This window comes from Terrapene carolina, unplaced genomic scaffold (assembly GCF_002925995.2).
Source record: "Terrapene carolina triunguis isolate 2854851 unplaced genomic scaffold, T_m_triunguis-2.0 Scaffold84, whole genome shotgun sequence".
NCBI classification, from domain to species: domain Eukaryota; kingdom Metazoa; phylum Chordata; order Testudines; family Emydidae; genus Terrapene; species Terrapene triunguis.
Window position 1 is genome coordinate 19,832,782 of NW_020664435.1, and position 27,400 is coordinate 19,860,181.

Below are 27,400 nucleotides of genomic sequence, written 5' to 3' on the forward strand. Positions count from 1 at the left end.
AAATAGAAATCTACTTCATGTTATAGGAAATTACATTCCTTTCAGATTTCCTATTTCAAAGAGTGCCTCAAATTTCCAAGATTTCCAAGAGAGTTTTTGTATAAGTAATAAAAGTCTTTAAAATTAAAATGCTAATTGTAAACAAACCCAAATGCATGAAAAATATAGTCTGACTGCATAACAAAAGAGAATTATATAATTCTATTTGAGTGAAATCTTTCATCTTTGATTTACAGGTTTGAGTCCCCTATAACTGAAACCATATTGTTCCATATCTTTCATATCATGGCATTCCCCAAAATCTTGTTTTAATTAAGGTTTCTTTCAGATTTCTGAATAAAAAGCATGACAGTCTTCACTTATGGCTTTAATATATCCTTTGAGTTTGGAAAATATATAAAAAATGAACATCACTTACTTTCAAAAGCAAAGCCAGCTTTCAAATACTGCAAGTAGAATTCTTCAAGGTAAGTAAAACAGCTCCCAGGGTTGACTGGTGGTGGTGGGGAAGTTGTAAACAAAACTAAACTTGCTGTATCACAATTTGTGTTCATTTAAAGTATTCTACATAAATGCCCTGTTCCCTTTTACCTTCTCTGACAGTAAGGCAACATGTGTAATAGTTTAAGTGTTCATTATCAGCTAAAGGCACAATTCTATGTTACGCTCTCAAACATTAATTTAAGGAGTTAAAGTCACTTTTCAAGGACATTTTGCTTTAAAGGATCTAAAATATAGACTAAACCCTTTGAAACTTTTTAAGCAACACTAACTTCTGTGGGTCTGCAGTAATGAAAATAATCTGTTTGCATTCAGATGGTGCTGTAAAAAAACCTCTCAACAAATTATCACTGCAGAAACACCTGAGCTTCCAATGAGCTGCACACAGATACTTTTTCTTCTTAAAGTCAGGATGCAAAATAAACTGAAACAACTTTTGAAAAATCATCCATTTTTCAGAGACTATTTGAGTCTCTAATGCACATATGCTGAAAGCTACTGTCAACTATGCAGAGTGCAGCATTTTTAAAAAGGCAGAAGATCACTCATTGTAGAGAACCTTGATTATGGTGTTATTGATATAAAATTATACATTAAACAGGGATATAATTCTAGAAAGAGAGAAAATAAAATAAAGCACCACTAAGCACAGTACTTTGTGGGACTTAAAGTACAGTAAGCAGTGCTTTCTTTTTAGCTAAAATTCCCTCATCCTAATTTACGTCTTTAATTTATCCAAACAAGATTTCAGTACATTGCCTTAAATAAGACACAGTTTATGAGCTATCCATTATTTCATTACACTGAGCACAGAAAACAAATTCTATTAACAATTTAACACAGTGTGAAAACAATTACCCAGTAAAAAGTGTTTCAGACTGTCAGAAAGAATGATTCGTGGCGTTTCCCCAGAATTTTGCTGGATGTTGCAATTCTTGTAGCTATCAATAATCTATCATGTAGAATATTTTAATATTTCTATTTCACAATTTATGTCAGTGAGTGGGTCACACAGCATATTAAAAGCATGCACTAGGCTCTTTCTCTCAAGCCTGATTTATTGTAACTTTAGAATTGTAGTGGTTACATTTAAGGAATCTTTAGGGCCCTTTCAAGTCCATCCAAAGAACAAGTGAAGTTGCTGTTCAGAGTTTTGTGCCCAGTGTTTATGTTCCATCTGATCTGTGCCACCCAAGCAGCAGACAAGACATGTCTGAGGGTGCTTTGGGGGGATACACAATGATGTCACACACAGGAAATATCAGGGAGGACTTGGCACTTCACAAGGCTGGCTCTTCTTCCATGGGCTCGCCAGCAGCTCTGTAAAAATAAACAGGCAATCAGAATACAGCGCAAGAGTACACAATGACATTGTAGATTTTCATGCATAATCAAAGCTGATTTTTCAGCTCTCTCTGATGTTTATTTGTGTTATTCAGTTATCCATAAATAGAGTTTCTTTCTTAGGAAGTATAAACAAATGTCAAGTGGAAAAACATTTTAGATCTAAGCAATCACTGCAAATGTTCCTGTTTATATTAAAATATGTCAGAATATTTTATAACTTTAGGTTCAGAAATGTGTCAGCAAAGTCAAATAATTTAATGAAAAAATTAGCTGCGATACTTTTATTTTTCAAGCATTTGCAACTAAAAATAAATTACTCTTCTTCAAATGGGACCATACCATTAAAACCAAATAGTTACCATGTAGTAGTTAGCTGATATGCCAGTCCTCTGATTTTTGCTTCTGCACTTTCATACCTACAATGCATGTCTTCCTAACATTTCTAAGACCAAATTCTGAATGTGATTAGCAGATCGCTGCCACACAGCAGGTATCTATTAATAATATATAATCAGATTAGATACCTATCCTTTATTAGAAATCATCTGGGAGACATTCCGCTCAGGCAAAACCAAAACTGACTGTTAAAGATGTACAGCTGGTGCAAACTGCCATAGCTCTATGACAAGTTACGCCAGCGGAGGATCTGCCCCACTATCAGCATCCACTATATAAGGAATTGTCAGAGATTATATTAGAAACCTCATTGTTGAAAGGCTTAAGAATTTGGACGTGACCATTTTTTTCCTAAGAAATAATTTGACAAACAATATCTAAGCTTGGAACTTCAGTTGAAAAAAAAAAGGCAGTTCAAGCCATTTTTTACATGAGAGGAGGGCTAAACCAAAAAGAGGCTTTACCAATAAATCTCACTTAATGTTTGGATTCAATAAAACCTCCCCCAGGAAGTGGAAGCTCTCATGCAAGCCCTAGAAAATTAATGATGTGGGGCTTGCGTAGCCTTACATGGGTTTCTGCAGCAAGGAAGCCAAAGAACTTTAACTGAATCTGGACTTTATTTAAGGCTCCTCCAATGAAAATTCAGTAGTGTCTCTTTAAAAGAATTTATACAGGTTATTAATCCAATCACTAATCACTTCTGGTATTTTGAAAAAAATAAAATAAAATGAGCGTGATATGAAAAAGCAAATGTCTTCTAAGTAACTACTTTCCATAAAATGTTTTACAATGTGTTTGGATTATTAATCCATAAAGCACAAATCCTTCCCCCTTCCCCACGCTGTGGAGGGTCTCATATGCAACGTAACCACTCACGTTCTGCTGCTCCTGGGAGTTGAAAGGGAATGGAATTTATGGGAGCTCTGCAGAAGTGTACACCCATGCATACAGCTCTGTGTTGGTATGTTTGAAAATGTGGCAGGAGCAGGGCTGGATAGGATTGGTGTATCTATTTCCAGACAAACTGCCCATTGCCACACATGGCATATGTTCATGGAAATTTTAGGGAAAAAGTAGGTTCAATTTTTCACTGGTGTTTTTTAAATGCTCCAATGAGCTATGCAACCTGATGAAGGAGTCCCAGTCCCAGTCCTCTCTTGAGATCACGAACACATGGCTTACTACTCAGTGTGGTGCACTGAATTCCACGTGATAGGGTATAAATGCCCCACTGACTCTGTCGTAAATATGCACTCATTACAACATCTCAAAGTGAGTCATCGCTGCGTATACAACACGTATATTAAGGCTAACAGAGAAAATGTACAAAAATCAAGGTACAGATAGACAAATTGTCTTAGGATGGTTGATTTGTGTGAGAGAGTAGGGGTGTGTTGTATAACATAGGGCTTTCATAGCATTTGCCCCCAAGACTGCACATGAGTTGCAATGGAAATGGGTCCCAGAATAGAAGCCTATCTGCTACCACTGGAGGTGAAGAGAGAGCCTCCTAATAGCCTCTCCACAAGGCTTATCATAGCATTCATATGATTCTATACTTGATGTATTGGCTTTTCTATGATTCTTGACTGTCTCACCTGAACTCTGCTAATCCATCTCCCCAGTGGATGCATCTAATATTTCAAACTTCTGAGCCGTTTCAAATAGCTGCCATTTTGTGCCATAGACAACAGGCCAGATAAACAAAGCCATCTTTACCCCAATGTGAATTCTCCCATATTCTAATTTATCCCCCATCTGGAAGGATCAGGATGGGCAGTATTAGGTCCTATACCAGTGACAGGTTACAGGTCCATTAGCTTCCTACCCTTCAGAGCTTCCAACCATTTCAAAGGGGAGAGTCCCATCTTTTTACTAAATCCACTTAGAGCCCTGGAAGATCACAATATATCAGACTATAAAGTCATGCTATTTTTATGTATAGAAAAGTTATTAAAGAACAGTTTTTAGGGATTTTGACAATTGTGTTGATTTTAACAGACCATCTTCTTTCATTTATATTCATGCAACCATTGACTTCAACAGGATTGCAAGGATTAAGCTAACAGCAGAAATTGACCATATTTTACATATATATAATATGTGTCTGTGTATATATATATCATTACCCACACACACACAGCCACCTATGTAGAAGTGATACCCACATGCCAAATTGAAAATCCATGGATTCTTAGACATATTATCTTGCAACTTTGATCACTTCACCTGGTTTCTCTGCTCACTAATCCATCTTCCTTTGGATTCATTCTCACATCACAACTTAGGAACTGACATACGGAATCGGACTTGAAATCCATCTAGTCCAGTGTCCTGTTTCTGAGAGTGACTGGTAGTAGATCCCTCCAAGAAGGTGAAAGAACTCGACCGTAGAAAGGTCTGGGATAATCTGCCCACCCCACCTCCGCCTCCCAACACACATACGCACGTTAGGTCTCATCCTTGTCTCTAAAAGTTAGAGATTGGCTTAAAACCTGAAGAATGAGGTTTAATATCCTTTCCAAATTTTGTTATTAATAATGATAATGTTGGATATACTTGCTATCCATATAAATAAACAATCTCTTTTTGAATCTTGTTAAGTTCTTGGTCTCAATGACTTCTGTGGCAATGTTTAATACATTTCCTTTCTCAGTTTTCAATTTTTGTCTTTGTTCTTGTATTATAACAAGGAGAACTGAAGATCCTGATCTACCTTTTCCATACCATGATTGTTTTATATGCTTTATCATGTTCCCTCTTACTCATTTCCATCTAAGGTCAAGAGTCCCAATCTTTTCAATTTCTTTTCATACGAGTGTTTTTTGGTGCCCTTGATCATTCTCATCACCATTCTCTGAGCCCGCCCCCCTTTAGTTCTGTAATAGCTTTTTGAAAATGGGGTGATCAGCACAGCACACAGTGCTGCAGATAAGGATGCACCATTGATTTATATAAAGGTATTATACTATTCTTTGTATTATTCACTATCCTATTCCTTATGCATCCTAACTTCTTGTTTGCTTTTTGACTATAGGTGCACATAGAGCAGAAGTCTTCATTGAGCTGTCAACAATGATCCCCAGATTTCTTTCTTGAGTTGATACTGTTAATTTAGATCCCTGAAAAATGTATGAGTAGTTCAACTTTTTCCCTCCAATGTGCATTTTATCAGCATTGAACTTCAGTTCCCATCAAGTTGCTCTTTCACCTAGCTGGTTTAATTCTCTCTGAAGTTCCACTCAGTCCTCTCTGGTGATAACTAACCTAACTAACCTAAATTTTGCTACTCACTATTCACTCCACTTTCCAGATCATTAATAAACCTATTACATAACACTGAACCTACTACGGACCTCTGAGGCACCCTTTGTTACCTTTGCCATGATAAAAATTACTCTTTACTTTCTGTCTCCTAGCCAGCATTTGATGCATTACAACACTTTGCCTCTCACCCCATGATGATTTAATTTCTTTAGTAGCAGTCAAAGCCCTTTTGAAAGTCTAAACCAATTGTGTCAGCTGTTCTTCCTTCTCCACTACTGACATGTTCAAAGAATTCTAAGTGATTAGTGAGACATGATTTTCCTTTGCAGAATTCAGGCTGGCTAGATCCTAACATCTTATGATCTTCCAGATACTTGTTATTCTGTCTTTAATGAACCCATGAGCAGCTTCAAACAGTCTGGTTTTCAAAAATCAGCCTGCTGGGGGAAAAAAATTGTCCATCTGATCTCAAATCTGGAATTAAAACATTTATTTGGAATACTGTTTAAAATGGTTTATTTCTATATTTCTTTCATTCACTGTTAAGAATACCGGAGAAAAATTTATGTCACCAAAAAAGTGTTTTCCTCATTTTATAAATTGGAATTACAGAGATTTCTCAGCTCGACATCATCACACCGAGATTAAAGATAAAAGTATAAGGTATGTTTCTAAGCAACAGAGAACTGTCAAATGCTCAAACAGCATAAGAACATAAGAATAGCCATACTGTGTCAGACTATTGGCCCATCTAGCCCAGTATCCTGTCTTCCGACAGTGGCCAATGCAGGTGCTTCAGAGGGAATGAACAGAACAGGTAATCATCAAGTGTTCTGTCACCAATTCCCAGCTTCTGGCAAACAGAGGCTAGGGGGGAGGGCTAGCTCAGTGATTTGAGCATTGGCCTGCTAAACCCAGAGTTGTGAGTTTAATCCTTGAGGGAGCCACTTAGGGATCTGGGGCAAAATCAGTACTTGGTCCTACTAGTGAAGGCAGGGGGCTGGACTCAATGACCTTTTAGGGTCCCTTCCAGCTCTATGAGATAGGAATATCTCCATCTATACATACAGAGAGAGCACATGGTTTTGCATCCCTGCCCATCCTGGCTAGTAGCCATTGATGAACCTATCCTTCACAAACTTATCTAGTTGTTTTTTTAACCCTGCTATAGACTTGGCCTTCACAACATCCTTTGGCAAAGAGTTCCACAGGTTGACTGTGCGTTGTGTGAAGAAATACTTCCTTGAGTTAGTTTTAAACCTGCTGCCTATTAATTTCATTTGGTGATCCCTAGTTTTTGTGATATGAGAAGGAGTAAATAACACTTCCTTATTTACTTTCCCCACAGCAGTCATGATTGTATAGACCTCTATCATATCTCCCCTTAGTCATCTCTTTTCAAAGTTGAAAAGTCCCAGTCTTATGAATCTCTCCCCATATGGAAGCTGTTCCATACCCCTAATCATTTTTGTTGCCCTTTTCTATACCTTTTCCAATTCCAAAATATCTTTTTTGAGATGGGGTGACCAGATCTGCACACAGTATTCAAGATGTGGGAGTACCAGGGATTTATATAGAGGCAATATGATATTTTCTGTCTTATTATCTATCCCTTTCCTAACATTCCGTTAGCTTTTTGGACTGCCACTGCACATTGAGTGGATGTTTTCAGAGAACTATTCACAATGACTCCAAGATCTCTTTCTATCCCCATTATTTGGTATATATAGTTGGGATTATGTTTTCCAATGTGCATTACTTTGCATTTATCAACATTGAATTTCATCTGCCACTTTGTTGCTCAGTCACCCAGTTTTGTGAGATCTCTTTGTAACTCTTTCCATTTTGCTTTGAGTAGTTTTGTATCATCTGCAAATTTTGCCACCTCACTTTACCCCTTTTTTCAGATCATTTATGAATATGTTGAATAGCACTGGTCCCAGTACAGACCCCTGGGGGACACCACTATTTACCTCTCTCCATTCTGAAAATTGACCATTTATTCGTACTCTTTGTTTCCTATCTTTTAACCAGTTACCAGTCCATGAGAGGACCTTCCCTCTTATCCCATGACAGCTTACTTTGCTTAAGAGTGACCTTGTCAAGGGCTTTCTGAAAATCTAAGTACACTATATCCACTGGATCCCCCATGTCCATATGCTTGCTGACCCCCTCAAAGAATTCTAGTAGATTGGTGAGGCATGATTTTCCTTTACAAAAACCACGTTGACTCTTCCCCAACAAATCATGTTCATCTATGTGTCTGATAATTCTGTTCTTAACTATCGTTTCAACCAATCTGCCTGGTACTGAATTTAGGCTTACCAGGCTGTAATTGCTGGGATCACCGCTGGAGCCTTTTTAAAAAATTGACATCACATTAGCTATCCTCCAGTCATCTGGTACAGAAACTGATTTAAATGATAGGTTACAGACTGCAATTAGTATTTCTGCAATTTCACAATATAAATGCATTCTAAGGGACAGATTTTCTGCTGTGGTGTGGCTGTTTCTATGCACAGCAGAATGTGGCCCTAGCCTAGCTCAGCTGTGGAGGATCACTACTGTGTAAAGGTGATTTCTGGTGTAAGGCTCTTATCCTTGCCATGGAATAGCAGGACAAGAGAGGCATGGCCAAAGGAGAGGGTTTGGCCAGAATACCTTGTGCCATGCCAATCCTAGAGTGTGGTTTCATCCCACTCAGGCTGTTTACAGCTGGCATAAATTAGAGCAGCCCTCACGATGCTCTAATTTGATGCAGGTGGATTAGTCCTGCACAGAGATGACACTAGGGTCAGAGGAGTGCAAAGACCAGCGTTATGCACCTCTGCACATACACCCTCCCACCGCCATGATTGGCAGTCTATGAAAAACAGTTGTATCTCAGGATCTGGTCTGTAATCTTTCCAACAGAAATTATAACATGATGAAAATCCCAGTCATTAGTTCAGAAACCACAGAATCCTCTAAAATGGATTTTAATCCAACATCTAAGAATTACATTTCATATCTCATTTCCAGTTGGGTAAAATCTATATCCAGGTAAATCAGGGCCATGAATTCAAATTCTTTTAAATGTATTCCTAAAATTTGCTTTAAAACAATTAAGTACCAGATAGCCCCTGCTCCTTTAAAAAAAAAAGAAGTAAAAGAATCAAGGAGACTATTGTACTGAACTTTTTCAAAACAAAAGTTTTGTGAAACAACTGTTGGCCACTACAAAGCTCTAATCAGTTATATGTGTATCTCATTTAGGTAATAAGTAGTTATCAATACACACAATGTGTTGTGGTTCAACATGTTTATAAGACCATGCCTATTTATTTAATTGTCTCTGTATTTAAATTTGTATTTACATCATTCATATTTTCCCTTCTGTCCTATCCATAAATCACTTCTCCCTTATCTATTCTCTCCTGAAGTCTACAATTTAGTTTCAAATGTATATTAAAATGCATAGAGTATTTTAACAAAAAACCCACCAAGAACAAAAATAGCTTTTCATAAAGTCTGCTTCACTCAGCATGTCAGGGCCAATCAAATTGAAACAACTGTCTACTTTGTGTTGTCATTTACCACTGCAAAAAAAAAAAAAAAAAGGAAAGAAAGAAAACTAAAAAAAAAAAAAAATACTTAGAATGGTTCTTAGCCAGGAGCATTTTATACTTTATTCATCAGTGGTAAATGAGTCAGATATGAGTTGGCCAGAAAAAGAGCTGCTTTACCCAAAATCTGAGTTTAAAATGAGTCATCTCACTCCAAACACCAATATATCCTCCAACATAACTGGCAAGAGTTTCCTACAAAGAGACTCTCCTGCTATTGCTCTCTTCATCTGGGGGCCTGATTCTACACAGCTGAAGTCAATGGGATCTTTACCATATATTCAGTGAAGCAGGATTGAGTCCTTGGGATGCCCCTCCTAGAAGCACAGCACAGCAGCCGTAGGCCAGATACGTGTGTGCATGCGGGGAGGGGATTTAAGCCACCTTTGCATCCTCTCCAGTTGCTCTGAGCTGTGGAAAGGCTCTTAGCATAATGTCTACAGTTCTGGGGGCCTGTCTAAGTTACAGCACCCTCCCTAGACTGCCATGTGGACTGCAGCACTGTGTGCTTTGGCCCTATGTTCAACATGACCTGGCACACCCCATATACCAGGGGTTGCCAGGGGATCCTCTGATGGCAGCCTTACAGCTCTCTTCTTCAGTGCCAGTTCCAGTGCAATGCTCACTCAGCTGAAACCAGAGCTTAGAGGGGCCCTTTACATCTGGCATAAAGGACTGGAGCAGGGGTGAGGCTCTCCTCCTTGGTCTGTAATTGTTATGTGTGTTACTGTCCTGTACGGGTCTGTCTCACTGCAGTGTTACTTCAGTTTTATGCTGCTGTACTTCACAGAATTTAAGGGAGTTAAGATAGTGTAAAATTGGAGTAGTGCAGTGGTAAATCAGGCCCTGTGTTTCTAATGCTGCTTTAGAGCTCCTCCATGCCTGTGCTAAGCACACACAATTCCTCTCAGGAAGCTCCCAGCATCTCAAAGGAAGCAGGCCCTAGAAAGCAGATTTTAGAAGTAACTATTTTCGTTTGTCTCTGTTAACAGGAAGTGAGGGGCGGGGAGGAGGAAACATGGTGGCCAAAACTACTGGAGAGCTTGGCTATCAGTTTGGTCCAACAGGATAGGTCCAAAATTGCCCCCGTCATTCATTTATGGAAAGGCTGGTTTTGAGTGACCACTGTGCAGGTTATGAATGTGGTAGTGGAATCAGCAATGTAGGCATGCAAAGGTTTTATTGTGCTGCTGAAAAACCTCTACAGCACCCCAAAAGATATTTCAAGTGGAGCCATTTTTCCACAGAAGAATTCATGACAGATTCATTCCTATAACCATCCAGAACTGATGAAGTGTAGTGAACCTGGCAGCCAAATGAATTCCATTTGTATACATATCAGTACATCCATTTTTCTCACACTTCCTTCAGCTGCACTCTCAATTCATTCCATGTCAGGAAGGGGTGGAAATTGCCACACGTTATCAGTAGTCAGATGATATATTTACATAGCATTAAGAATATACATTATTAGCAGAAGTACTGCTTTATTGAATGACTATAGAATCAATTACTGTGAAGTGGCTATAGTTTTAGATTAATATAGGTTTATAACATGACTTTTAGTTACTGATTATTCTAACCTATGTAATTTTATATGCAAAATTAATTACATTTTATTTAAGAGAGCCTAAAACTTAGCTTTATTTCATCATATGAATTAGTTACCAAACTCTAAATTATAGTCCCTTTACATTAGTCCCTTTACATTAGCCCCTTACTCACATGTGGAAAAGGTTTTTACATCCTTGGCTAACAAACGAAAGCATTAACTGCCACACACTTAGATTACAAACATTTGGGTTCATTCCTTAGCTGAGGGTTAATTGACAGTGTTGTGAATCAAAAATAAGATTGCTCGTATGGACCAACTGTCTGTCACTGAGAGAAAAAACGGTTCCTTCCTATGCATTTATGTATTTGTAATAAGAATAATAACAATGATCTATTATTCAAGTGCAGTTATAGTGAATACTCTACTCACTAGATCTGTGTCTTTGAGTCACAGCTGCTTACTTTACTTAAAACCCCAAGTTTTTACTCTTGTGAGAGCCGATACAACTCCTGAAGATTCTATAATATCCTACTGAGTTCTATAGTTATCCCCCTTGTGCATCATCAGTAAAATTGTCAGCTGAATTCAGATTAAAACAGCCAATGCAGGTTTTGAGGACTAGAACCCTACCACTGAGCCCACAGGCAGCAGCTGCCAGTACATTCACATAATTCATGGATCCACTGGCTACACTCCCACTGCTCCTTTGGCCCACCCACAACTCCCTCCTCCCTTCGATGCTCCTGTGGAGAGAGCTGTCATGGAGCACAGCTTCACAGTGCACAGGGAGTTGAGGAGTCCCCTTGTATGGCCTCTCTATCTCCTGCCCCTTTTTCTCTTGTCCAGTGGAATCAGAAGGTTCCACTGCATTTTTGGGTCTTTCTCCACTACAGAGAGGCCAGGTGGGTTCGGCGCTGAAGGAGAATAAATAGGAAACTCCATAATGCAATTTTTATAGAGTGACTTTTCTGACTCCAACAGTTCCTTAAAGAAACATTGTACTGCATATGGCACTATTCAATAGGCATCAGTGCTTCATTTTGAAATACTGTATTGACAAAAGTGCATTGGCAGTTATTATTCCATTTTATAGAATTGTTAAATTCACATCCAAGTCCAAGCCTTACTGGATTAGTGTGAAATGTCAGCTGACAGGCAGGGAAAACCAACACTCTTTATTTGATGACCTATCTTCATCGTGGTACATTAAATACACTGAGCCGGATTCTCCACTGTCTTACTCCAGTTTTACATCATGTCACACACTGAAATCAGTGGAATTACATTAGTGTAAAACTGAAGTAGCACAGTGCTGATTTCAGTCTATCATTACTAAGGCCTGGTCTACACTGGGGGGAGGGGATCGATCTAAGATACGCAACTTCAGCTACGAGAATAGTGTAGCTGAAGTCGATGTATCTTAGATCGAATTAAAATTACTTACTTTGCATCCTTGCGGCGCTGGATTGATGGCCGCGGCTCCCCCGTCGACTTTGCTTCCACCTCTCGCACTGCTGGAGTTCAGCAGTCGACGGGAGAGCGATCGGGGATCGATTTATCCCGTCTACACTACATGCAATAAATCGATCCCCGATAGATAGATCGCTACCCGCCGATCCAGCGGGTAGCGTAGACGTACCCTTAGTCTGTCTGAACGCAGTTTAAATTGATTTTTATAAAGTCAAATCTAAAATAGGTCTGAATGTCCTCTCAGGAGAAGACCATGATCAACTATGCTTTGGCAATTCATGATTTTTTCACATCAGTATTTTGCTTTTTAGTTTAGTTTTTGAGGGGGAAAGGGGTGCATTTAGTAATTGTGAATCTTAATAAATATTTATACACACTGTGATCACTAATATAGGGTGACTCTGGTTTTTGGATGCCCAACTCAATATACTTTCCTAATGGTCTCAAGCTGCGGTGTCAAAACCCAAAGCACCCAAAATTATCAGATACTTTTCAAAATCTGGGTTCTGGTTCTTACAACACCAGGGTACAAAATCTTGCCATCTGGGTTTCCAACAACGTACACTTACCTGCTGTCTTCCTGAGAAAAAGACTGTTCAACATCCACTGACAGTGAGGCCATAGCAGAGACAGTCTCCGTCTCCTCCCTCTCTTGTTTCTGAGTCTCAGCCAGAGCACAACCCACTAGCACAGGATACGGCTTCACTGACTTCCAGTACTTGCCTAAAAAAAAAAAAATCACACATAATAATTTATGGGAATTTTAGCTAGCATGGTGGTATAAGCACAGTAATCACTTCGGTCCAACACAGAGTGATTATAAGTTAAAATCACTGTACTGTAAGCAATTGTAATTGGGATTTCAAACTGCCACAATGAAGAATGTTTCTGGATCTAAGAATGCCAAATTGGAAAGCGCTCTCATTCCAAGGACTGTGTCACACCCTTCCCCAGAAGGTAATAAACTAAAGGAGTAACACACAGCCTAACGAACTCATATTATCAGTCAGACTGTTGGCTATATCTATGGTAGGAGAAGGAAGTTCAGAACAGATAGGTATGATAATAGGCAATAGGTGTATTTGCGACAAATGGGAATAGAAAAATGAAATTAATTGTACAAAGCGCTCACATTGCACTGACTTTTTGGGGGAGGGCGGAGAGTCATGAATGCCAGCATGGCCTGCAGTTATGTTGCCAGAACAATCAGGTTTGTTAGTCCTGGATGTTCTTTCTCCTCCAACCTCAGGGTGTGTACTAGAACAATAATTTATTTAAAACATTCATATATGCACTAGCTTTTGTTGGAATGCTACTAGGTATTATAAGAAAGACATTTTTCTGGTTTTGGGGGTAAAAACACACCAGTGGAATAAAAGTGTGAGAGAGATGTCAGCCTTCTGCCTGCAACAGAAAAGACTTTGAAAAGCTTCCCAAGTGAAGCAAAAAATAATGTGCAGGTGAGTAGGAACGAAAAATAATCACTCAGTAATATGTTATTCAAGAACAGGGGTCAATTAGTGGTAACCAGGTGAACAACTTAAAACTTACATACATATTCCTCATAGTATAATAATCCATAGAATTCTTACTAAATTCCAGGTGGATGCCACCTGGAAAGTAGGAGCTGGAAGGGAGTTTGGGACCAGCACTTATCCAGTGGTTAGCAAGAGGCTTCTAGCAGCTGGGCCAGCGGCAGGGTCAGAGCACTTATTTGGGAATTAGTGGAAGGGTTTCAACAGCTGTGACAGAGGGAGGCTCAAGTAGGGGATCTTTCACAAGGACTAGGAGGAAGATTTTGGCAGCTGGGAGGTGGGTTGGGTCAAGGTGCTTAGCCATGGGATAGCTGGAGGGTTTCAACAGCTGGCAGACAGGGCCAATTGTAGTGCTGTGTATTCTGGACTGAGAGTGTTAAAAATTCCTTCTTTGATAACATGGCATATAACACCATTTCAGGCTTTTCAAAAGATGAGCGTTTGAGTCAAATGAGACAGCAGCTGTCAATAAAGATAGCAATAACCTTATTTAAAATATACTCAAAGGATGAATGCATAAGTCAATCTCCATGATCGACAGGCAGCATGGCAGACGGGTGTTCCTTTGACCCCTAGTACTGTGCATGTTTGAATAGTTAGCAGGATCTTTAAATAATAGGAATTGGTGGAGGGGGGGATAAAATCTGAAGTGTATTAAGTATCCTACAAAGTTAAGATTAAGTGTTAGAAGCTGGATTTTCCTCCAGATACATGAGAGCCATGGCTAAAAAACTGTGTACATAACACTAAACCAAATGGCTGAGGCCTGGCAAATTCTATAAAAACAAGACAAAAATATTCAGTAGAGACCATATTCTCTAGTCATTAAAATAAAAAAATTAAAAAGTTATTTAGGCATTCCACAATGTTCTCACAGCGGTTATATGTAAAATCAGACTGTGCAATATACACGCCATAATTTATGGGCTAAATGTTCACAAGTGGGTGGGGTTTTTGCTGTAGAAACAGATGTGCAAGAAAATCAAATCTGTTGGCATGGGAATAATACACAGTTTTGCCCATAAAAGAAATGAACCCACGTTCACTGCTTGAGTTTTCAAGGTCTCCTATTCATAAAATAAAATATTAGTAACCAGCCACTACTGTGCTGCTCTCCTGCAGCAACAATAAAACAGCATCAGAGAGGACTGCTCTCTCTCTCTCTCTCTCTCTCTCTCTCTCTCTCTCACACACACTAGCTGCCCCCTACCCCTGACTTTCTTCTAACACTGAAACTAACGACCACATTCAAGCGTATCAGTTGGTGCTGTGTATCCATTTTACCTTCCACCCCATATGATCATCCATTACCCCTCCCCTTCCCTTTCCTTACACTCAATTAAAATTGTGAAAGGGGGTTTAGAGGTGGAGGAGAATTGCAGAGTAGGGACAGGAAGCAGGTGGCAGTATCCAGGTAGCGGTCATAGTATCCAGGTATCACTATCTGGGGGATGGAATGAGGAGTGTTTGGGGAGGCAATTTTGAGTCCCCATTAGGACAGCATCCAGTTAGCAGAGGGTACACTAAAGAGGCTCATGGACTAAATGCTCCCTGATACTTACAAGAAAATGTGAGAGAAATTTCTTAAAAACAAAAAGCTGTATCCTATGCCAAGATGATTCTCTTTGGAAAATGAGGATTGTAGGATTGTTTTTATAACAATGGCATGAACAAGAATGTGCACAAAAGGCATGTGCAATTTATCACCTATTTTTCCATGCACAACTACAATTGAATGTACAAATTGGGCCTTTGTGAATTTTCAACTGCTGATGTGCATGAACAGTCTCATCAATTGTATATGCATAGTGCAGGCAATTGCACAACTACTTTTGCTAGCAGCCCAAACTATCCTATGTATTAAAAATCCAGCTCTGTTTGAAACAAAAGCACCAGGGACAAACAGCTCACAACTGACAAAACTGACATTTTCACTTTCCAAGGCAGGAATGTGAAATTCCACTAATCTTGTTATATTTTCGAAGAAGAACATTTTGGAGTTTATGAAATGGGTTGCCAGTCCCATACATACACAGCTTGTGGCATCGATTACTTCTAAGAATAAACTATGAAACCAAATAAGTAATCTAGATATGCTTTTGTTTGATGCAAAAAAAGTGCTCAAGTCTCCAATAAGGCAGTGGGAACATTTCCCATTCACAAAGGAAATAGTAACAGTGAATGTTTATATCATGTATTTTTGTTACAGACATTTCAAAGTACCCTTCCTTGAAGTATGTTGGAATGTATGTGGCTTAGGCCGACATTTTCCATGTATAAAGAGCTCAGTTGAGGGGTGGTGCCTAAGCGAGTGAGAGCAACTTATTTAGAAACACATATTGTGTGGTTGTGGGGAATACTTCTTCCAATTGTATCATATCCCCATAAATACATGATACCATTGTCACAAACAAAGAAGTTTATACAAATTCCATTCTACTTAGAAACAATTTGGGTTTTCTCTTTGTCTGATCGAAAATCTGCAATTTCCAGCCTGTTTTTGAAACAGAGATGGAGCAAAGGCAATCCTTGGACTAAAACACTGATCAGAGGTTGTAACATTTAAATACTTGACATCAGAGCTGTATCACAGAAACATAAGCGTTAAGTAATGCACGTGCCAAAGAAGGATTTGTCAGTATTTTGTCCTGTCTAGTTTTAAATGTTATACGTGATGGACTTCCCCAGGTTATAATTCTACAGCTTAACACATTTCACCCCCAAAAGTTGTCCCTGATATTCAGCCTATATTTTCTTTCTTTTAATTTCATCCAATTGTTCCTACTGAACTAACTCCCCCATGTAACATTCATACTAGTTCCTCTCCATCACTAGTGTTTACGCCTTTCAAATATTAGTAGACTGTTATATCCTCTCGGTCATCTCTTAACCAAATTATGCAGATTTGGCTCTTTTAAGTCAATTCCTCCAATCACCTCCATCATTAATATGGCTCTTCTCTGAATTCCCTTCATTTTGTCAAGATTTTTCTGGTTATATGTTGTACAGAACTAAATGCAAGATTCGGGTCGCATCAGAGATCTATAGAAAAAGACTATTGCCTTTGTGCTCTGTGATGAATATGGCACCTAAGTTGTTTTGATATTTTTGCTGCTATATTACCTTGTACATGCATGTCTCATTTTTGTCCACTATTATCTCTAGGTCTATTTCAGCATAACTGCATTCCAGATTTCTCTTTCCATTCAACCGTTTTGTTTTTCTCAAATATTTTTTCTCTCAAATTGAATTGTGTTTTGTTATTTTTTGTCCAGGTTTCTAATCTCGCTAGCTCCCTATGTATTATTTCTCTGTCCTCATTAGCATTTGCAGCTTACCCAATTTTGTATGGTATGTGATTTTCATTAACAAGCTGCTTACTGTCTCCTCCAGATCATTAGTAGAAGATATTAAAGAAGACTGAACCTAGCACCAGCTCCTGCAGTACTCCACTACACATATCTCCTCAAAACTGACACTGACATTTATCATGAATTCCTGAAGAAAGCTGATTTAATTGTGACATTTATTTACCTGAGTGCATAAGTGGGAGCAGGGATAACTTACCAGTTATGTAACTAAACATGAGTTTTCCAATATCTCTTCACATGTGAAGAAATATATGAAGAACTGACCAATAATGCTGTATTATGCACATTTTTAAATATGATGAATCTGCTTTTTTTATTCACCCAATACTAGCAGAACATGTGGTATTCAAACCAAATCTAAATATAAATGGCACCAGAGGGTGATGAGAAAGAACTGGCAAATGATAGGTAGGAAACAGGAAGTCCCCCCTCCCCCACTTAGCATGGCTGGAAGTAGCACATGGTGGCAAGTGGAGGAAGGTCTGTATAGCTGAGTTGAGGCAACTGGGAGCAGGGCAAAGTAGGAAGGTGCAGGTGGAAAACTCAGCAGCGAAAAGTGGGTGGCAGCTGTGGGCCACAGAGAGTGTATGTGGGGAAGGTTCAGGACTGGTGTTGGGATGCATAAGTGACATGCATAGGGAAGGGGTGGTGGGAGGGAAGCACTGAATATTTTCCATCACTGTCCATGTGGCAGCAGCCATTTTAAATATCCAGATGTAGTTTTAAACTCACGTCCATCTCAACATGAATACATTGAAAAGGTATTTGTCTACAATTTGAATCCAAAGAGACTATGTCATATCCCTAATATACCCACCATATATCTACACCCACCCACGCACACGTATTTCTCTCACTGGATTGCAAGACTGAAATGCTTGAAATGAGAGTTGTGCAAATGAAAGATTTTGGACTATATGGGAGTAGGAAAGCTTTGATTAACGTTAACAACTCAGCTTTTTAAGTGTTAAATCATCAGTGAAACAAAAGATGTGCCAAAGAAACAAGAGCACAAGCATACATGTTATAAACATGTATTGTGTATATGCTCAGATATCATATTTTTTGCTTATTCTTTACTCTGTAACAAAAGTTTAATCAGTTGTCTCTGACATTAATTAATAACAAGAGAAAAAACACTGAAACATACTTTGAATTTCAGTGGCCTTTTGTAAAGAAGCCATTGCATTCATATTAGGGGTTTGGTGCAGCATATCTTCTGGGAGAGGCTCCAGCTGCAAGAATAGAACAGAATAATATGAGCAGAATATTGTGAATTTGCAACAAGACACATGGAAATAAACCAAACTGAAACAGCCTAATCCTGAAGAGAAGCTCAGCCCAAGAACTAGTTAACATTTTGCTGGTATTTCTAAAAGTATAGCCACAATTTTGTTTTCTGTTTTTCAGCCATGTAATTGAATTCCAAGGGGCTTTTCTATTGGCTGCAAGACTAATCTATGGAGTCTCTGAAGCAGGTGCATGTCTGTGTATTATTCATTAAAAAAAATGTTAGTTATTTGTGTAATTTTTGTAGGTTCCTCACAAACCAAATTCCATTGCGTCTGTATCTGCAGCTGGGCACTCCAAACAAAACCTTGCTGAAGCCGCATTGGGACTAAAGTGTGCACTCTATTATCTTTATTTTTCTAGTGTTATTACATCTAACCATCTTACACATTTCAACATTTTACAGTGGAAAATTATAAAACACAGCTGCTCTTAGTAGCCTTGTGTTAATTTCAAGTAAAGTAGTAGACAAAATGCTTAAGCATATCAACAATAAAAGTCATATAAATTTTATTTGGGCTCCACTGTACTTTTACTGGCTACATTTACTTTCAATACCCTTTAGTTTGTTTAGGCGTTTGAGTGTGCACATGCATGAAACAAAATGCCAACACTTATGGTTTTTTCCCTGTAATTCCATTTTCAAAGGCTCTAACTATTCTAAAACGAGAGCTAGTGTGGTGGTTAGTGGCCTAATCTAGGCCTTTATAAACCTGGGTTCAAGTCCCCCATAAACCACAGATTTCCTGTATGACCTTAAGCAAGTCACTTAGTGTCTTGCTGCCTTGGTTCCCCATCTGTAAAATGGGAATAATAGTACTGCTCTATTTCATACTGATGTTGTGAGTTGCTCAGATAATACAGAAATGGGGGTGGAGGGCTAATAAGTACCTTAGATAGAGAACCTAATATGTCAGACATGAATGGATCCTAAATTAAACACTGGGACTTGTGAAATATCAACATGTCATGATACTGAGCACTGACATGATGACATTGTATCATGATGCATGATGATATATCGTCACAAGAGCCAAGCAAAAAAGACAAATCATGTTCCATCTACATTCGTTTCAATTTTTAAATGAATTCAGCTGTGCTCGTGCCCCTTTCTGTACACCTTCCATTCTACACACATTAGGGCAATTAAGTTTTACTGGCACAAATGCTCACAGCCATCTGTGTGAGTTCTCATGGAAACAGCAGCTGAAATTTGTACACATAGATATTGATGCCAGAAGTATTTGCACACTCATCCAATCAAAGGGCTGGAATAACATCATGTGAGTCATCCGCCCAATCATGACTAAGAAACTAGCTCTTCTTTTGAATATTTGTAAACAAGTTCAAAAATATATTTTTTGAATAAATTTGTATGATGAATACACTGGAGAGAATTTCAAACTTATATGGATATTCCATGGGCAGAAAAAGAGGCAAAATTGGCTCACTTATTCATTGTCAATGATTAGATCAGCTCTAGTCATTACATCAAGGGGATTAGCCTGGATTATAAAGAGGTGACAAACTAAGCAAATTTACCCAAAGTCCCAGAATTGCTGGGATTCAGGTAAAATGATCAGCAGAGAAATATTTTAATGCTGATGAAATTCTAATTATCATCAGGCTTTTGGGTTAATTCTCATGAGATCAATGGCGCTATTCATACTTCTTGTTTTTATCTGCCTATAGTCCTGCATTGGGAATTTACCTGGAAGATTTTCTTTGAAACCATAAGAATTAGCAACATAATTTATATTAAAGTAATATAAATGTTTAAATTCTTTGGAATTCAAGAGGGCTGCCAGAAAAAGGCTGATACAAATATCAGCCTTTACTAATGCCATAAAAAGACTGAGGATGCCAGATTGTAATGGTGGATTGCTGCTATTTTAATGATGCATTAAGACATGCCAATCCAGCTTTAGGATTAGAGCTAGTTGAATAATAAAAATCAAAGTAACCGATATATTTGCAATTAACAAGTCAACTTTGCTTCACTGCTCTTCATAGGTCATAGCATTCAGTTATTTGCAAGCACTTGGATGAAAGCTGAGTATTTGTGAAAATGTTTACAAATCACTAATTTCACAAATTTTAGCGCAAGTGATTATTCGTCTGAAAATTCATACCGGAAGTCAAGTATTTGTTAATAACTGTTATTAATTTTTGTCATTCATTATTCTCTATTTAAAATGTTTCAGGCATCCAACCAGGAAGCAGAAAAAATACTATGGGCCCAATGCTCAGGTCCAGCTGGGCTGAGCTCAGCACAGATCCACAGGCAGGAGAACAAAGGTGGCTTAAAGCCACGTTTTTACACTCTTCCAATCCTTATGGCTACTGGGACCCAATTTAGCTCCTGGAGTAAGTTAGAACAGATTCAAGGCTACTCTAACCTGCACCTCTGGGAGCCATTGCACAGGCTGTGGAATTGCCATAGTGCAAGGTGCTCCAGCTGTGCTTTGTTCCATCCTCGACGTATCCTTCCTGTTCCCCTGCAAACTCCTTCTATTGGGTAGGAGTTGGTGATGTAGACATAGCTATTGTAGCTCTAATCAAAGGGAATCCCGTCAGGCAACTTTCATAAATTGGTTGGACTGGGGTCCAGTGATAGGTGTGTGATTTAGGAGGCCAATCATACACCTTAATTAAACAGTAATGAACAATTAAAGTGAAGAGTTCACAAATAACTCATAGGTTAACTCATCTAAAATGTCTGATCAATACTTATGAATACCAAATACATGCACAGAAATCAGGTTAGGTTCATGAATCAATCACAAACAGAAAAAAGGGCCAAACTTGCAATCATTATTATTCAAGATGAACATTTTGGTCAGCTCTTGTAACAGACCTGTAGCTGACATGGATTTTCAGTGTTTGTTATCTAAACTTCCCCCCTCCCCACCCAAAAAAATGAACAAACCCCTCCCTGTAACTATTCCAGCTTGGTTACAACTGCAGAAATGTTCTCTGTCTCCATATTCTTTGCAGTAGCCAGGCAGAATGCTGGATCCTGTTCCATATCAATAAAACCACATCAGACTCCAGACGTAAGTTCATTACATTATACACCCTGTTCAACCCTGATGCACTATTGTTACAAAAACACTGTAAAAATAAAGCCAGCGGATTATTACAGCTATTTCTATTCTCCTTTGGAACAGGGCCTGCTGCATCAGGGAGAATAATTTCTGTTGGCAGTGATCCACTTTTTGGATATAGCTACATAGACATAGGGGTGTCCCTGGAAAATATCAGGACACAGACCCAACAGTGAACAAAAGAAATCACTCTACACCTGACAGTCATAGCACCATCACCTTCACTCCTACACTTCTTGGCATTCAAATCATGCAGTTTATTAGATCTGGAGCCGAAGAGAATAGAAGTTGTAAAGAGCACTAGAAATACATTTGCAGAACAGAATCTTTCAGAGAGGAGTGACTCAGGTCAGTGCAGGACCAACAAAGCCACTTAAGGGAGAGCTTGGATCATTTACAAAAGGCAAAATTTTCAAAGGATTTGCACCACTAAATTGGGCTTTTTTGTGCCCAAGGGAATGTAATGGAATTTGTGTCCAATAAGCATTTTCAAAGGAAAAAAGCAACTGTGCACCACATACGTTAGATAGTCAAAAGTTGCTACAACTGAATTGTGCTCCTATCAGCAAGTGGCATAAAAATACACCACCTATTAAATTTTCACATACTTGGAAGGTGGCATAAGTGATGGTAAGGGTGTAAGCAGTTTGCCAAAATTTGAGACAATTGCCATCTGCACTGTATGAGCAGCCGAGACTTGGCATCTGACTACACTGCCTCCTTAGCCCTGCCATGTTTTAAGGAGCAGAAGCTAGCTTTATTCACAGGTGTTGGTGAATTTGTTTAGAGAAAAAAATGACACCCAGGAACATTTTAGTCAATCTCAGGCTTAAAGCAAGGGTTCTGGAGAAGGAGATGGTGATGGTAATAGATATAGGGGCCACAGATCCCACGGATGCCTGAGAGTCCACCATACACTTCAAAGTGGGTCTACAGGCCATGGGGGCTCTATAGATTTACTGGAGATGGGATTTCTCTTGTACAAGTTTGACTTGATAACCATTCTACAGCTGTGTGAAGAGGAGCCAGAAGGGTATGTGGAGAATCACACACATAGGAGCCATGACTGAAGTGGTCAGTCACCATTGTTCTGGGTAAGTCATAATAGCAGACTGTTTGCTGCCTCCAACTCCATTCAACAGTTTCTGTGAGCAACTCCCAGGAGTTTTAGTAATCATATTGGCTTCCCTAGAGGCAAACATGACCAATAGTAGGTTCATGAGAGAGATCTTTGACACTGCACATCTCCTATTCCATCCTGTGCAGATTTTGACCTCTGACAATATTCCAGTGATCATAATTTTACACTTTTGATCATTTAGCCCCTAAATATAGGGGAAGCATGTTAGGTGATAACACAAGAACTGAGTACAATATCTGCAGTGAGAATAAACACATTTGAAGTTCATCCCCTTTCAAATATGGAAGGCTTTTACCCACACATTTTTTAAAAAAAAGTGTGACTCTTAATCTCCACTGTTTCTTCCTCTAAAACATCTCAAAGCTTCCATTTGAGGTCCTGTTCCTTATACTATCCTTTATTTGGATACCTTTCTTTGCTTGATCCAGCTTTTGAAATATTAGAAAATCCCTGTTATGAGCCAGGCTGTGCAGTAAGCATGCCAACATAAAGCTCTGCCATGATGATAGCTGTAGATATCCCCAAGTTGTATCAGAATTGGAACAATGCTTTTCCATCTAGTCTTTCAATGTAGGAGAGATTTCATGTAGGAGTCATATATCCTTCTTACTTTGAATGTTAGGAAGTTTCTGAATATTTCTATATTTTAGGTTTATATAGAAGTATTTCTAGGTGGAAATTTTTCAGTTCTCCATAACTGTTATGTACAACATGAATAAATCCATTTTCATTAGGGAGTATATTTTTAAAGGTCTTAAGGGTGGCTAGGAACATAATGCCCAAGGACAGTCAATGGGAGTCAGGCATGTGACTCCCATTTGTGCGTTGGAAAATCTCCCACTAGTAATATATCACTTTTGAACCAGTTCATCTTCAGTCTGCTTGGCCAAGCCACCTCCTGGCTAGCACTGGCCACTTCTGGGACTATAATGTCACCCTATGGGCACATACTTTGCACTATTGTAGATTCCTCCCATTGCCAACTTTCCATTTTTGGGCCCCTTCTCCCAGGTTTATGCCAGCCAGAGTTGACATAAACCTCAGGTGAACCAATGATTGTAACTGTATTAATTATTTGGTAATAATGACAGATTCAGATTAACAATGAAGCTATGAGATGTAACCAGGTTTAACTTTCAATTTAAAATTGATCTCTGGCAATTTTCACTTATGTGTATGCTATTTGGGAAATATTTCCATTTTAGAGAGAGAAGCATTTACCTATTCTGGCAAATCACACACACCCACTCCTTTCTTTTTTAATGCAGTGTCTGCGTTCTTAGCAGAGCTCTTTGCATAGCTGGCAAGCTTCCCCAGATTCACACCAAATTCCACAAAAATGGGGAAATGCCAACTTTTCATCATCTGAATGAAAGCTGCAGAGCACTAGTTTTCCATTTAAATTGCCATACACACCCAAACCCAAGATCCACTAATTGCAAGAAAGCAGCACATATTTCATACTTTACAACAAAAGTGTCCAGTACAGATTTTTAAATGCCCTTGGTAGCCAACCAATCACAATGTTTTGTCAGATTATGCTTCAGAAGAGTAATTCAAGCAGGAAGAATATTTACTAGAAGATGTTAAATTTAGCCATTTAAAAATGTTTTCCTTCTTTGGGCCAAATCCAGCCTTGGCCAGCACAGTAAGAAAGAGCAGACACACTTCCTGGTGTGTCCTCTGCTACAAGGATCCTGCTGGGTGGAATGCACCATGGACTACACTTTGCTGCTTCCTCTGAGCAGGAGGACATCTGGTACTAGTTAGCACTTGCTACAGACTCTGGGACACTTACTACAGCATATGGGGCTGGCTACTAGATACCTCCCTAAGCCATAGACCATTTCTTCTTGGGGACAAGGTGAATAGGGTACTAGTTAGCACTTGCTCCAGACCATGGGGCCAATAGATAACCCACAGACCACTTCTTTTGTGGGACAGGGTTCATATTGGTTTGGCTGTGTGGTATGGGGAGATCCTGCATGGCTGCTTACAATGGGGATTGGGAAGGTTGTTGTGGAGAGAAGAATTAAGCCTATGACTTCAAACCAAAGTAGTCTGGGGAACGAAGGCTTAGCAGATCTGTCACTGCACTGATATATTACACTGGTCTACAATTTTTGAGAAGTCGTCTGCTTCAGAGATAAAATGTGTTATTTATTATGTATTTTGATGTGCTGAATTCAAATATGACAATTAAAACAACTGATTGGCTACTGTTTCTAAGATATTTAAGTTTTTACATTTTATGTCTATGTATATTGTGTAGATAGTAGAGTTTTAATCATAAATTGTAAACCTAGGTCTTTTCATGTGTTTATAGTTGCTTTACATGATAATATTTCACCTGTCCTGTTTATGTAACACACTAAAAATCAGCAAAAGGGTTATATAAATAAAATTTATTATGAAACAAAAGGCAAAAAACTATTATGTACATAGTTTAGTCCTATTCAGTGTCTACTCAGTGCTTCTTGGCTTGTCTCTTGTATTCATTAAATGGAGCATCTCTTGTTACTGTCCAGCAATAGTCTGCAAGCATTGATGGGCTCCATTTGCCCTGATAGCATTTCTCCATTGTTGCAATGTCCTGGTGAAATCGCTCGCCATGCTCGTCGCTCACTGCTCCGCAGTTCGGTGGAAAAAAATCTAGATGAGAGTGCAAAGAATGTATATTTAGTGACATGTTGCAACCAAGGCTTTTGTATGCCTTGAGGAGGTTTTCCACCAACAACCTGTAGTTGTCTGCCTTGTTGTTTCCGAGAAAATTTATTGCCACTAACTGGAAGGCTTTCCATGCCATCTTTTCCTTGCCACTCAGTGCATGGTCAAATGCATCATCTCGAAGAAGTTCACGAATCTGAGGACCAACAAAGACACCTTCCTTTATCTTAGCTTCACTTAACCTTGGAAATTTTCCACGGAGGTACTTGAAAGCTGCTTGTGTTTTGTCAATGGCCTTGACAAAGTTCTTCATCAGACCCAGCTTGATGTGTAAGGGTGGTAACAAAATCTTCCTTGATTCAACAAGTGGTGGATGCTGAACACTTTTCCTCCCAGGCTCCAATGACTGTCGGAGTGGCCAATCTTTCTTGATGGAGTGGGAATCTCTTGAACGACTATCCCATTCTCAGAGAAAACAGCAGTACTTTGTGTATCCAGTCTGCAGACCAAGCAAGAGAGCAACAACCTTCAAATCGCCACAAAGCTGCCACTGATGTTGGTCATAGTTTATGCACCTCAAAAGTTGTTTCATGTTGTCATAGGTTTCCTTCATATGGACTGCATGACCAACTGGAATTGATGGCAAAACATTGCCATTCTGCAGTAAAACAGCTTTAAGACTCGTCTTCGATGAATCAATGAACAGTCTCCACTCATTTGGATCGTGAACAATGTTGAGGGCTGCCATCACACCATCGATGTTGTTGCAGGCTAGAAGATCACCTTCCATGAAGAAGAATGGGACAAGATCCTTTTGATGGTCACGGAACATGGAAACCCTAACATCACCTGCCAGGAGATTCCACTGCTGTAGTCTGGAGCCCAACAGCTCTGCCTTACTCTTGGGTAGTTCCAAATTCCTGACAAGGTCATTCAGTTCACCTTGTGTTATGAGGTGTGGTTCAGAGGAGGAGGATGGGAGAAAATGTGGGTCCTGTGACATTGATGGTTCAGGACCAGAAGTTTCATCCTCTTCCTCTTCCTCGTTTGACTCAAGTGAGAATGATTCTGGTGCATCAGGAACCGGCAGTCCTTCTCCCTGGGGTACTGGGCATATAGCTGATGGAATGTTTGGATAATGCACAGTCCACTTTTTCTTCTTTGACACACCTTTCCCAACTGGAGGCACCATGCAGAAGTAACAATTGCTGGTATGATCTATTGGCTCTCTCCAAATCATTGGCACTGCAACAGGCATAGATTTCCTTTTCCTGTTCAACCACTGGCGAAGATTTGTTGCACAAGTGTTGCAGCATCTGTGTGGGGCCCACCTCTTGTCCGGATCTCCAATTTTGCAGCCAAAATAAAGGTGATAGGCTTTCTTAACCATAGTGGTTATACTGTGCTTTTGTGATGCAAAAGTCACTTCACCACAAACATAGCAGAAGTTATCTGCACTGTTCACACAAGTACGAGGCATCTCTGCTCACTTTGGCTAAACAGAAATGTGTCCCTTTGCAAAATCAAACACTGACAAATAAGAGAGCACGACACTGTATGATTTCTAGAGCTGATATAGGGCAATTTGTTCAGCAGAGTGATGTAAGCTTCGTTATGATTGCATCATCCATGACTTCTAGGAATAACATGATGCAATTCATATCATGTATGACGCAATACCAGCTTCAGATTGCATCATTCATTGTTTTGCCTAAAAAGCAAGTACTGTCCAAACCCAGTCATAGATTTATTCATAGATCCAGTCAAAGATGTATTTTAGTAATTTCTGGTTTAAATTGAGGACCCTTCCCTTTATAACTCACTTATCCTCCGCCATTCGCAAGTCAAGGGTCGTATATACTGACCCAATAGCATATCTTGAAAACTAGAGCCAATCAACAATTTTAAGCATCATTTTCGTTCTCAGTGACCCAGAATTAGTAAAGTTTGACTACATTTATTTCAGAAGCATTTTGGCTGTAGAGCAGTGTTATTAGCCATCACCCACCAGGGCATGGTGGTGCAAGGGCCAGAGAGGCTATTCTAGCCCAATGACTGGAGTAGAAGCCATGGTGTGGGACCACTTTTACTTCCCAGCCTGGGCATAAGATTCTCACCACTACCACCCTCACAGAGATGCCCAAC

At 39.2% G+C, this 27,400-nt stretch overlaps 1 protein-coding gene across 1 annotated transcript in view; it reads right to left on the reverse strand.

Moving 5' to 3' along the window:
• Positions 1–1,750: 1,750 nt before the first annotated feature.
• The window catches only part of HDAC9 (histone deacetylase 9), a 343,727-nt gene continuing 318,077 nt past the window's right edge, over positions 1,751–27,400 (reverse strand). Inside the window, exons 23-25 of the mRNA XM_026649421.1 lie at positions 18,201–18,285; positions 12,714–12,867; positions 1,751–1,821 (exon numbers count right to left, since the gene is read on the reverse strand). Of these exons, the coding sequence (XP_026505206.1) occupies positions 1,782–1,821; positions 12,714–12,867; positions 18,201–18,285 (279 nt within the window). The 3' untranslated portion in view covers positions 1,751–1,781. The remainder of the gene's footprint in view (positions 1,822–12,713; positions 12,868–18,200; positions 18,286–27,400) is intronic.